This window comes from Mchenga conophoros, linkage group LG1 (genome assembly GCF_057382185.1).
Source record: "Mchenga conophoros isolate Kocher_MC1m ecotype Shallow Benthic linkage group LG1, M_conophoros_male_GT1.1, whole genome shotgun sequence".
NCBI lineage: Eukaryota > Metazoa > Chordata > Actinopteri > Cichliformes > Cichlidae > Mchenga > Mchenga conophoros.
The window spans coordinates 22338275-22352374 of record NC_140526.1 but is presented as its reverse complement, the minus strand read 5'-3'; the positions used below and the strand labels follow the sequence as shown (position 1 = coordinate 22352374).

Below are 14100 nucleotides of genomic sequence, written 5' to 3'. Positions count from 1 at the left end.
ATTTCTGGGAAAACAAATCTGTCACTCTCTGTAAACACGGCTTTCTCCAAAAGTGAATTGAAAATATGGATTCTTGATTATGATTACTCATAATGGGTATTACCAGAGCTCACCCCCAAACTAGATAGTATAGAGGCTTTTGATATCTGGCACTGCACCGATGAGAGGAATTCCTTTGAGCTTTTTACACAGATGAGCCGTATTGACAGACTGAGACGATCAATTTGTCTTATCTGGGTGCATTGTGGAATAGAGTTGAACAAAGGCAAGAATGGAAGAGTTTAACGGTGTTGCAAACAGAAGCCGTATCTAAAAATCTTAGGCACTGTTTTATCTCTTTATTTTCTGTCTACACTCTGCCGTATTATCAGAAGCGATAGGAAGAACTGAGTTTTCCTCCATTCTCACTGTTTCAATATGTTTTCTTTTAGGTGAAATTAAGTCGACTGTGTGAACAAGACAAGATTCTACAGGAGCTAGAGGCCCGGATACGCACTCTGAAAGAGGACAAGGTTTGAGTTGTATATATTTGTTTGTATTCTTGTGTGGTCTATGAAGGCTTACATGTTTATGACAATGTTATCGTCCCCTGGTGTAGGACAAGTTAGAATCTGTGCTGGATGTTTCCCACCAGCAGATGGAGGACTACAGAGATCAGCCAGCTCATGCTGAGAAAATTGCCTATCAGCAGAAATTACTACAAGAGGACGTGGTCCATATCAGGGCTGAAATATCTCAAGTATCCACAGTAAGACCCGGGATTTGCAAGTCCATTGTGCTTATGACAAAAACCACAGCCTCCTTCTTCAGTGAAATTGGCTCAGACTTTTTCATCCAACTCTCATTTCTTCATATTCTCCTATGAAAATGTGAAATAGGTGCACTGATTTATTGAAGCATGTGCAAACATGTACATATGTGGAAATATAGAGTTTGCACAATTTTAAAAATTTTGAAAGTCAATATTTGGTATGACCACTGTTCAACACAGTCTGAACTCTCTTAGGAACGATATCTTTCTTCTTGAAGGACATAGGTCAAAGGTCAAAGCTCTTCTTTGGCTGTTGGATCCCTTTTTTTCCGTTCCGTGTTCAGATGATCCCACAGTCTTTCAGTAATGTTGATTTCTGGGCTCTGGGGAGACCAATCCATGACCGGTAGTGTTCTTTTGTGTGATTTTTATATCTGTATGCTTTTGCTACACTCGCAGTGTGTTTGGCATCATTGCCGTGCAAAACAAATGACAGCTACCCTTCCAGTGAGACCATTTCAGGCTTCAGTGAACAGGAGATGGTACAGCAGAAGGACCAGATGTATGTTTCATGTCCTGTGTCGGGTCTTTGATTTGTTTTCTAGATTATTTTCTTAAGAGCACGGCTTTCAGATATTATTCATCTGCTATAGATAGGTCTTTTTTGCCCTACCACTTCTTCTTCTTTTGTTCTCTACTACTTATTTCCTCTCATTGTTTAAGGAAACCCTGTACACCATTTTTGAGATAAAATGAGTTTTTGGCTAGTACAATTTTTTGAAAAACCTTGTTTTGACATTTGACACTGATGTTTTGGCAGGTAAGGGATCAAACTACTCAGGCTCTTACAGTAAGCACATGCTACTAAAGAAATGTTTTATTGGTTGAAAACAAGATGTTCGCTTCTATTTTTAGTTGTTCCTTTTTTATGGTTTCTGCAACTGGCACAATGTTTCAGGATGACTGTCACTATCAAAATGAGTGCTTAGGGACAAACCTACGGCTACAAAGAAATGAGTAGATTTCTCAGCCACTCAGAAAAAAAAATATTTGGTCAAAAAGTTCACTGATATTCAAAATATTTAGTGTTGAAATGAAAATTACGAGTTTCAAAAGAACATTCACAAATAAACCGCAAGATTACATGAAAGCAAACAAATGTGTCTTTGGCTTAAAGACATTTCCAGGCATTGGTTGTAGTCTGTCAGTGCACACTGCAATTTAAAAAAAAAGAAGAAGTGATAAATCATAAAAATCACCACTTAACACACCTGGTCTTAACTGCAGCTCACATACACGCCACTAAAACAGCTTTTTATTCACAAGCTAAGTACAGTGTGTGAACACTGTTTTTTTGGCATTGTAACACAGAGCGTGATGTGTTTTGTTCTTTAGGAGATGGAAAATGCATGGAATGAGTACAGCCAGCTTGAGAGGGACGTGGACTGGCTGAAGTCAGCCCTGCAGGGACAGATGAGCCGCTGTGATCTTTCTCAGGTCTGTGGCTCAGTGATCTCCATTAACTCCCGCAAGCAGTCGCTCGCTTTGAATGGGAATGAGCTAAATACTGCTGATGTCATATACTCAGACAAAGCAAAGAACTGGTTCAGAGGATCGTGTGTTGGATTCTAATTAAAATCTGTAAAATATGAAAATGTGTCTGTATGCGTCTGTGTGTGTGTGTGGTTCTGTGTTTCTATGTGAGCAGCAAGAGAAGGTCCAGATCAGAAAGGAGCTTTGGAGGATTGAGGATGTTATCGCAGGTCTCAGCAGCAGTAAAGCCAACTACAAAGTCACCATCTCCTCTGTTACCAACCCAGGTGAGGCAAGCGCTATAGGTTCCATGTCTACAAAGCAAATCGCTGTGGACCTGCGACTGTATCTTCTCATTAAAGCCTGCAGTCATATTTTTGTTACCAATCCCTTGAATGTTTCCCATAGGAAACTAAAAGTGCTGTCTTTACAGCATGTGTGTATTATTGTCATGTGATCATCCGCATCATATTCCCCAGAGAGGAAATTTGTGCCTTCGGTGTCAGTGTCATCAGTGCCTTCTGTGTCTGGGAGCGCGTCTGCTATGGAGATGAGATTGTCCCAGCAGCAGCAGCAGCAGCACAGCCCCCACCTCAGTCCCAGTAGCCACACCCCCACCCTTTCCTCTAGTCTCAGCCAGCAGCCATTACACCATTCTACAGCTGTCATCAGTGGGCCTAAGTGGGTAAGTGAGTAAACCTAAGCTGGTTTGTGTTGGTTTGTTTAATCATGTGCTCTCTGCATTTGTGTGTTCAGCTTTGGTTGGTTAAATACACAGAAGTGCATTTTGTAGTCTGTGATTTTCAACTTCCCTTTTTTCTAGTTGGAGGTTTTCAACAAGCCATTAGCACTTTCCTTAAAATGAGTCTATTTACCCCTGTTAATCAATGAACTGAATGAAGTGTCAGGAAATAGAGAAATGTGAAATAATGTCCAAAAGTCCAAGAAAAAAAGTGAATATTTACCTTATTTGGCCACTAATTAGCCAAGTAATAAATGTAAGTAAACATTTTTGCTGGTGCTCATGCATCTTTGCATAAAACAAACTGAGTGAGTTAAGAAGATGACATTCAGTTCACTTTTATAGAGCTGTTTTAATCTCGTTATACTATGTATAATGACAATAAAGGCTTTCAATTCAATTCAAGTACGCCCAGCTGGAATGGAACAAGAAAAATGCAGTTAGGGCTGTAACCTCAGTGTTTGGTGTTTTTGAATAATTTGTTGTAAGATAAGCTAAGATGTAATTTTCTCAATTTGCTTTTTAAATTGTGCAAGACAAATGTATAAAAGTAACACTGAGCCCCGTTTAATCAACATTACAAGATAAACTAAGATATATTACATTTGTGACAAAATTTCCAAAACTGTTAAAAACTATTATATTTAATCTAATTATAGTTATCCAAACTGCATAACATCACAGGTGTTGTCTGTAGTGTTACTGGAATCTTAAAGAAAAATTGCCACGTGCTTATGTTGCAATCATATAACAATTTTGAAAATTGCTGCTTACCAAATTGTGACCAAATGCAAACTTTGTATTATGGTTTAGGCTTGAAGTCTGTGGATTTGGTCAGTTTTCCCTGGTTTCCTTCCACAGTCGAAAAAAAATTCTAGGTTAGGTTAATTTTTTTGAATCTGTTCCCTGAGTCCAAGGTGTACTGCCTCCCTCACCTAATCTCAGCTGGAATAAGCTGCAGTGACACTAGCTGGATAAGCAGTCAAGAAAATTGATGGATTATTAAGTGCAGAAAAATAATTAATGTGTATTTCAAAGTTTAAACGTTTTGGAAATGTATTATCTTTGTCATTAATCCTGCTTTGTTTATACCAATGTGTGATGGAAGTCAAAGTGTAACAGCATTTCTATGACTGTATACTGTGTAATCTGTGTCATAGCCACTGTCATCAGGCTCTACAGTCTATAGAGTTACTTGCTCAGGAACTCTTCATCTTGGTATTCGGGGTCCTTGCAAGGCTAGAGTCCTTCTTCAGTTGTTTTCAGTGGTTCACATTTATTCTGTGCGCAGAATGAGGAAGATGTGCCTCCCAGACCTCCTCTACCTCAGCTCTACAGTCCCGATGAGCATCCCCCCGCTGTGCCTCCCTTGCCCCGGGAGACAACAGTCATCAGACACACCTCTGTACGTGGCCTCAAACGTCAGTCAGACGAACGTAAAAGGGACCGAGAGACTGGGCAGTACACAAACGGGGACGGCAAGGTACGCAGAGCTTGTGTGTATTGCTGTGTTTGCATTTTTAATGTCATGTTGTTTCTAATTTAAATCCACTCGTATATGTCAGGTGGAACTCAGGCCTTTCCTGAGTGATCCAGAACTCATGGGAGCTGGTGATGGCTCCAGTCACATTAGTGTTGTAACACCTGGGCATGACGGAGGTTACAAGACATTACCGAGCAGAGGTACATAGACAACAGTCAGTTCATCCCGCCAAAATGCTTTAGAATATTGTTTAAGATGAGAACAGACTTCTAACATCTGTGGTCTTCCCCTCAGGAACGGGCGGATCTTCACTTAGGTTAAATCAGTCTTCGAGCATCTCCTCATACGTTACCCTCCGAAGAGCAACGTCAGCAGTTGGCATAAAGGTGGGGGTAACAACAGAGTGAACATGTCACTCCAACCCCAGATTATATTCATTTATAATATTAATAAGACTTAATCAAGCATTTTAAAAGCAATTTAACAGCACTGTATAATTAAAAAAATGCTATTTTAGTCATATTTCCACCAGTCTAAAGTCTGCCATGTGTTTGCTCTTGTTATCATCTTTCTCTCTTCCCACTCGTCTCAGGAGAGACCAAAAAGTGCCTTGGAGCGTCTGTACGCTGTGGACCCGGCGCAGCAGCAGCAGAGGGGGAAGATGAGCGCTGATGAGCAGCTGGAGAGGATGAAGAGGCACCAGAAGGCCCTCGTCCGCCAGCGCAAACGCACCCTGAGTCACGGAGACCGCCACGCCGCTTCGTCGTCACGCACGTCATCCTCACGCTCACTTTCAGCAGACTTGGGATCAGTATGTTACTAGAGCAGCATCACACGTCACACTCTCACGCACGACGACAACCAAACTGAGAGTGGCGGTCTACAGCAGTAATGCATGCCTGTGTTGAGTGCAGTGGGTCTCGTCTCTGCTTCTCTTGTTACCAAGTTTATATTAAACTATTAAGTTAGTGCGGTATGGCATTTCACTGTGTGGCTCTATCTGTGCTTATTCAGCACGTGTTGTTTTCAGGCTTCAGTAGGTCTTTTTCGCCAAAGTCATTTGGCCTAAAGAACCCATTCAGTTGAGTTGCAGACTTGGATCCCTTTAAGAAAAAAATATTATGACTTAGGAGGAGAATGTGGTCTCCAAGTGCCTTTCTGGTGTGCTTGTCCTAAATGCCCTTCGGTAAAAAAGACCTATACAGATAAGTAGATACGTTTCTGGTCTACAACAAGCTGCAGCATTAAAAGTAGCACACATATATAACTGTTTAAGTGTTCATTATGAGGTGCAGATAATAACATTTACATTAAATAGTGATGATTTTGTGTTCTTTTTCAAAATCTTTACAAGATGAGATCTTGGCTATAAAACATATAACATATTAATGACCTCAGTCACTGCATTTCTCCCTTTTCTCTGCTATGGATTCTAACTTTGCTTTATCCATCATTTCTCACCCTTCCTCACTGACCTGTTCATTTTTCTTTCACATCAACACTATCCTACCACATTGATTTCTAACCCGTTGAAGTGTTTTGTGCTGTCACATAGCAGCCGTCTTGTCTCTCCTCGTGTAGATATTAAAGCCAGCTCTTCCATGTGTCCATGCTGTTGCTGTCCATATATGTGTGTCTGCATGTGTGCGTGTGTGTGTGTGAGGCAGAGAGAAGGAAAGTGCCTACTTATATTCTACTGACCAAAACATTTACGTACACTGAGCATTACATTCTTAAGCCCACTCTTGTCAATGTCATCGCACCATTTTTCTCACCTGATTTTTTTGTTTGTTTGTTTTAAATTTAAATGAAGATAAAACTGAAATCATATGTTTTATAGATTGGGACCAACTCTTGTCCCATTTAACACTTTTCCTGGGCAATGCTGATGTACTGATACTAACAGCACATTACATATCGCAACATACAGTGAGTTAGGTGATTGCATCATGTGCTCAGTGTTTTATCTGCTAATTACTGTTGGCTAGAGGAATCCTTCCTTTTACAAATGTGACTGCAAAAAATAAAAAATATTTTCTAAAGAACTCATTGGCATGTTTTTTTTTAATTTATTGCATTTTTTTCTGTAAACATGTATAACTTTCTTATGTTTGTTGAATTTGTCATCAGTTTGAGTGAAGTGTTGTGTTCTTGTCACACTTGTAGAGTTCTAGCATGCTGTGTTTTGAGATCTTTCATATCAGCATGCATACTCATTTATGCATGTGCCCTCTTTTTTTTTTTTACCTTTTCACACTTGTACACACACACACACACACACACACACACACACACACACACGCATTTGGACATTGTACATTGCAAGTAAAAACCCTCTGCAATCTTTAATATCATGTTAGGAATAGGACGAGCATGTGTGCCATGAATATAACCACGAAGGCAAGTGAAAGAAGTTTCACTTTTTCTTTTAGTCAAGAAAACTTGGTGGCAGCACCCTGTCCTTTGTTTCACAGTCTACATTTTTCCTGTGTGCGTTGTCCAGTGGAAGAGAGAGCAGGAGTTTGACCTGCAGTTACTCGAGAGGGCGGTTCAGGGGGAGGAGGCTCAGGGAGTTAGGAGTGTCCAGGGGGAGGAAAGACCTCCCGAGCACAAAGAGAGACCCCGCTCGCATTCGGATGAATGGCTGACCTTCCGCTCCATGGCCACAACCCCCCCTCCCACCCATGAGGTTGACCTGGAACCTCTGGACTATGACCTGGACCTTAACAAAGAGGTATTTTTTTTTTCATTTTTTAAAAATAAGAAATACAGCTGACTAGGAAAAATGTCAACATAGGAATAACATGAAAGGGGGAAAACAGTGCACTGAACGTTAAAAAGGAGGCTACTCACCCCAAAAAGGAGTTTTTCTTTTATAAAATGAATACTGAAAGTGAATAAAAAGAAATATTTACAGAAGGAATATTTAAAATGATGGGAGGCGCCACAACCAAGCCCTTTTTTTAATATTCTCATGGATTGGATTTCGTGGATTGTGCTGCTGATCTTTAAATTCTCAGATGACATTTTTTTTCTGTTTGTTTACTTTTTCTTGGTATTTCTCTCCCATTTTTGAGGAAAATAAAATAAACTTGATTTTAAAAATACCTAACTGTATCAAATGGGACACAACAGATTTCCAGTCAATAAATGTCACTCGTCTTTTTTTGCTGATTGGCTGGTAGAAGTCAATACTGGTCGATACTGATGTTCCACTGATATTTTGATGAATCCCTAAAAGGCATATACTGAAAGGTTTTATCATGTTTAAAGAATATGTTAAAATGAGCAACAGATAAACAGCACCTGCACCAGCAAACGTGGCACATAATTAATAATTTCCTACACAATGCTGTCGTGAGGCAGCCTGATTAGACTGGCTGACAAACTTGCTGCTGAAATTATGGAAAAAGCATCAGAAAGTATTGCAGCACTGTTTCTACATAGGTATTGAAGAAATGAGCTATAGGCTGGATGCTGGCGGTATAAAGTATGCATTAGTATGCGACAGATAAACGTCATTGTGTGAAGCTATACAAGTGCTGAAACTTTCTGCCTGTACTAAAATGAAAATAGCATTTTAAAGATACTTCAGGGCACATCTCTGCATATTTAGTCTCCATATTTTATTACAGTTTGTCCTATGCTTATTTGATCATTTTCAGGATTACAAATCTTCAACTTGCGTAGTGATCTCGTATATCATTTTTGACCTCACAGTAGAGATCACAATAAAGTGGCAAACATCTTAATTCACACACTGCATCTGTGTTCTAGCTGTCCAAACCTCAGAAAGTGTCGATTCCAGAGCGCTACGTGGACTCGGAGCCTGAGGAGCCACTCAGTCCTCAAGAAGTGGAGGAGCGTCATCGTAAGGTGGAGCGTATCAAAAGCATCTTGGCAAAGTCCAGGTAGATGAAGTGTAACTAAATAAACCCTGAAGTTACATTGGAGTGTTACTCAACTCTGATGTTTTAGGAGAGTAGTGTTTCCATACTACTAGTCAAGCAAATGCAATCAGTTTCAAGGCCCTGAAGATTCTGGACTATAGGACTGTAAAAAAAAAAGCATTGAGTCACCCCTAATTTCTTTATATTTTGGACCCTAGGATTCAGGCTTTCTTGTAATTTTTTAAGGATCTTGAGCAACAAACAGCCTTTCTTTCAAAGTTTTTCTTTACAGACTGGCTGCGTTTTTACTCATTTTCAGTGAAGTCTTTGTACCTCACCATTTGTAAAAGGATGTGTTTTTTGTTAGGCCATTTAACACTGATGTATATGAATCAAATATTTTTTTAAAGCAACCTAACTCAAGGTATTATTCAGTTTTGTTTCTACACATAACAACTTTGGAAGACACATTTTTAAATTGTATCTTTAGGTGCTTTGTTACTAGCAGCCCAATTTATTCTCATTTATTTAATAGAATCTGCAAAAATGCCACAGATAACACAGTCTGAGTGTCATAAAAAAGTGTTCTTGTACCAACAAGGTAATTCCCAAAGAATTATTAGCCAAGGTATGCATATCATGCATGTTGCACAGAGTGTCCTTAAAACATTTAAGATGCATTGGCAGAACTAAAAAGCTATCTACAGCAGAATAACAGTATCTGAAAGTCATACCGTTAAGAAAAAGGGAAAAAAATCCATCAAATACCTGACACAGGAGAGATGCATATGTCCTTTCAATCCATCAGGACGTCATTCCTAAGGAAGGGAAAGAGGAAGAAAAGACTGAGGTATGCCAAGTTACACAAGAACTGGACTGAAACCCAGAAACAACAGGTATTATAGGGAGATTGATTCAAATTTGAAATTTTTGTTTCACATCCTACTCCACCATATGCAAGGTACAAACTTTGAGATTTACAAAAGTGAGTGCGTGTAAAACACAGTGGAGGCTCTGTCATGATGTGAAGCTGTATTTCAGCCAGTGTTGGTGAGGATTTTATTCAATTAGATGGAAATGTCAATCAGAAAAGAACCATCAGATTTTGATTCACCATGTACTACCATCTGGAAAGCATCTGATTTGTAATTTCTTTATTTTTGAGCATGACAGTGATCCCAAACACACTGTCAGTGCAGTAAAAGCATGATTGATGACTGATGGCATCATCAGTCATGGATTGGCCTCCACAGAGCTTCAGCTTTACTGAAGCAGTGATCTAGGGAATAGGACAAAAGTCAACCGACATCCAAGCAGGAGCTTTGAATATCTTCATTCATAAAATCATGTTTCATTAGGTCACAGCACCTATTGCTCATATTCCTAGCAAAATATAAAGAAATGAGGGGTGTCCAAGATTTTTGGACAGTTTGGTATATCTCAGGCTTCTTTTTGACCTCCCTCTAGGGTCCTTCCACATTTCTATGGTGTGTGAGATTTTTGTTCATTTGTTGCTTTCATTCTTTTCTTTTACAGTGTGCAAAACCTAGCACCAGCGGTGTCTGCGGAGAAGCCAGAAGAGGTGCCAGTGGCGCTCGACTCAGCTCTGCAGGAACAGGAGCGGATCATCACCATGTCCTACGCTCTCGCCTCAGAGGCTTCGCTCAAGAGCAAACTTGTTGCAGGTTGGTCTCTCACCTAATTTGAAACCATTATCTGCCTATTTGAACCGTGAGTGTGAAAAATCATTGCAAAAAAAAAAAAAATGCTAAAAAAAATAATAATTCCACACAAGCTGACGGCTTGAGTGGAATTCCTTCTGGGATCATATTGACATATTTTTGTTGAAGAAGGGATAAAGAGAGAGGGAAGCAGTCTTTCAAGAATTCTGGATTGATGAGGTGGGGCGTAAGGTGCAGAGTCAAGCAATAAGGCTGTTCATTTCCTAATAAGTGAACGTTATTCCTTACTAGGATCTAAGATAGTCTCTAATTGCAATCCATGTAGGATCTTTTAGGCTGGGGAGGAATCGCTTGATGAGGCCATTTTGTGATCTGATCAATGACCCAGTCAAACTCTACTCCACATCTGCATACTGTTGCTGCCGCTTTGAACGTAGCTCTGAACCTGCATAAAAGACACTGCGCCCACATCTCATCTCTTTCATACTCTACAGCAGACAGGCGAGTTAATTTTCACTGTAGCTGCAGCAGATTGTCAGTCTGCCTGCCTCGCACGCACACACACACACACACACCTATGCACACACATATATATCTGTCACACACGGTAAGACTCAAGCTGTCAGCGTGTGAGGAAGTTTAATATGCACAGTGAAGCAAAGTCAACAATTATAACATTATTTCCAGCATAGAGAAATGCCAGAGAATATAACTGGTGGCATCTTGTCAGTGGAGACTGAATCAATGACTTTCTCTTCCTTTGGTGTTAAAGTGAGGTATGTTGGTGCACTTTCAAATCCTTGAATTAAAAGAAGAGTCTTTTCCATAGTATTATGCATGAGAGACATCAGTAACTCCAGCATAAAAGCAGGAATATCTGTCGCTGCAATATCACATACGTGTGGTATTTATTGCAAAGGTGTTTTCATTGTTGGATTTTTTAAAATTCTTTGTATTCATTGGATCTCGTCAAATCTGTAATTTTGTACAGGGAAATGATTAATGAGCTACAAAGTTATCTTCTTGTTCAGTGCCTCTTGTTTTTTTGTATATAAGCAGATTAATTAAAAATGAATATTAACCAGTCCTAATCACGTTATGATGACCTATTAAAAAACGTTTTTTTTACATTTGCATTTGCATTTACATCTACATTTTCAGATTTCTTTAGTATACTTCATTGCTATTGAAGTTGGGTGATATGTATATGTATATATACATGCATGTATTCACTATTGTTTAAAAAATGCACTATTAATTTGTTTAAGTGCTGTTTGAAATGACTAAAATTTCCCCCAAAACTGATCCAATTTTATCGAAAAATCTTTTTAACATTTAAGAAGACCAATATAATAAAAAACCATAAGCAGTGTTATTGGACTAATCCATATTTCCCATCCCGAGTGTAATAGATGCACAACATAGAAACTGTAAGTACAGTTAAAAAGTTTCATGCTTATATTTCTTTTCAGGAAAACATGAATATGAAACTATTTCACTCTTTTGGCTTCTAACAACAAATGTTCCTTCTCTCTTTTTCCCCCCCCTCTTGCCCTCTCTCCATAGTTCCTCCACAGGTTAACGTCCTAACACCTCCTCCCCCACCCCCTCCTCCACCTCCTCCTCTTCCTCCCGTTTCTCTGGCGCCTCCTTCTCCTCTGAACAACGGAATTCACTACACATTTGTCTAGTCAGAAACATGAAGTAAGGCCTAAGTGCACGCTTTGCGGTGCTAATGCTTCTTGCTAATTCCCCCCCCAAAACAAGGTGTTCTTGCGTGCTTCGCACCTCGCCGCATGCTCACCGCGCCGTCATGATTGTCGGAAACACATCTCCTCTAGGTTAGGGAAGCCCTGCCTCTGCTCCCATTATAATCAAAACAAACATCTGCAGGCAGTCTGCTCATCCCACTGTGATAATTGTGTGTAAATTTTTTTTTGTACCACTGCCAAAATATTTATGGATGGCTGTGCAAAGAAAGGGCTCAAACGAACACGACTGTTTGTAGCATTGTGTATAATTAACAAAAGAGACACCTTTTGATTTAGCACCTTGACAGTTCAGCAGTCAGCACAGCTGCATTCCTCAGCACCAATTAGCTCCCCATCTGTAGCCTGGCAGAAGAAAATCTACATATCACTGTTGTTACTGTAAATGCACAAATAAAGCTCGTGTCATTTCACTGCTTTATTTAAAAAAAAAAACTTCTGTCCATCACCCAGTACTTGATGCCACAGATATTTTAATGCTATTTCCTGTTTAAAGGTATTTTTCCTGTACTAACCATATCAGCCATCTTTTGACAAATAGACGCACGTAAAATAATCAGATCCCAAAACAGTAAACGAAGACTCGCAATAACAAACACGTATATGAACTTTAACTTGCAGAGCAATGCAGCATTCATGTGGCTCTGAAAGCGTGGAATAGTTTCTTTTCAGAACTGCACAATGTGGATGTGAGATACTATCTACTCATGTCGCTGCATGCTTTCTTTATATTCTGGGTTTGCTTTCGGAGGTGAGCTTTAATGCGCAGTCGGGTTGTGAAAGTTAAGAATATTACATGCACGGCACTTGTTTCTTCACAAAAACCCCTCGCATGTAACATTTTGCATGTTAGTTTTAATCTGCATGTTGGGCAGCATGAAGTTATGCATGCACCGCGATGAAAGCCCTGTTATTATCGCTGTCTGATAATACCTTTAATGATTGGCCTCTAACTGCCCTTTAATAATGTGCAGGTATGTTATATCTTTACAAAGCTACTTTTTAAGAAGGGACTGTTAAGTAACCCCACCCCAACATAAAAAACTGAAACACACTGTTACTTTATCCAATTTTGTAGTTTTTTGTTTTTATTGTGTTTATGATATTTACTTTCCTTGTGCTTACTTTTTCCTCTCTCTCATCACTTCCCAGCTCAAGCAATTTCTGGACACTGAGGTGCTATTTCACACTGACAACAATCCACTGGGTTTTCAAAGCAAAGAGGATTTTTGTTTGATTCGGGACATTTTTATATGCAGCAACAGAAAAACGGTAGCGACGCCTTGAACTTGCTCTCTGAGATGTATGCAGCAACAACTAACTGAGGTGTTTCAAAGCTGCTGAAAGCAACTTTCTATAGAAAACCTGAGGACTTCGCTGTGGGTGTGGCTGTGCTTATCAAATATGGAAATGTCTAAAAAAAAAATGTTAATCTCATAATAGTAAAATGACATTTTCTACAAGTTATCGCACTTTTAACTGTGCACTGTATCATATTTTCAAGACACGACTGAATTGCTTCTTGCAGTGTGATCGCAACTGAAAAACTCAAATGGAATGTGAAGAGCGAGAAGGTACTAAATGCGTCACGATGATAGTATTTTTGTCAACACTCAGATAATATTCTTAAACCAAACCACTTGAAATCTCATATGTATGTACTTGTAGCACTGCCAGTCCCCTTTAGGCTTGCCAAAATAAATTTTATTTTTGCTTACATCGGGATGAAAATAACCTCGAACATATTTTTTGTGTGACTTGAGAAGGTCGAGCAATGAAAGTTTATAAAAAAATGTGAATATTAAAGTTATTAACACAACATTTGCTTTGTCGCACATGTGTTCATTTCATTGATTTTATTTCTACGAGGTTGGCTCGAATGAGTCGAGCACCACGTACAATGGCCTCAAGCTTCAGACTACGTACAAAAACATGTAAAAATCTTTTGTGTTTTTTCAAGGGAACTTTAAAACTCTACCGCGGTTTTCGCTCGACTTCTCCAGGCATAACAAATACCCAAATGTCTGCTAGAGTAGGCTAAGGCACCCTGACACAGTGGGCCCCTGTGATGTTCGATTGTGCCTCTGCGGAGAATAACGCAGTAGGTTAGTGCAGAATTCAGTGTCCTGAATCCAAACAGAGCATTTCAGCACTTTCAAGCAGACTCCCGCTGAGTACGAGAAAGTGCATCAGTGTCCCGATCCTTTTTTTCTCGCAACATTATCTGGAGCTTATGAGTGCAAACGACTT

General features: G+C 39.5%; 1 protein-coding gene across 12 annotated transcripts in view; it reads left to right on the top strand.

Annotated features, from left to right (window-relative positions):
• plekha7b (pleckstrin homology domain containing, family A member 7b) overlaps window positions 1–13661 on the top strand; it is a 74618-nt gene extending 60957 nt beyond the window's left edge. For 9 of the 12 annotated variants that reach the window (XM_085270016.1, XM_085270091.1, XM_085270042.1 and 6 more), the window contains 13 exons: window positions 432–512; window positions 599–748; window positions 2147–2248; window positions 2460–2571; window positions 2764–2969; window positions 4318–4509; window positions 4592–4709; window positions 4804–4895; window positions 5102–5320; window positions 7013–7243; window positions 8287–8420; window positions 9936–10084; window positions 11648–11947. In XM_085270016.1, the coding sequence (XP_085126142.1) occupies window positions 432–512; window positions 599–748; window positions 2147–2248; window positions 2460–2571; window positions 2764–2969; window positions 4318–4509; window positions 4592–4709; window positions 4804–4895; window positions 5102–5320; window positions 7013–7243; window positions 8287–8420; window positions 9936–10084; window positions 11648–11772 (1911 nt within the window). In that variant the 3' untranslated portion in view covers window positions 11773–11947. The other 3 variants (XM_085269998.1, XM_085270033.1, XM_085270080.1) reach the window with 3 other exon arrangements.
• Window positions 13662–14100: the final 439 nt, after the last annotated feature.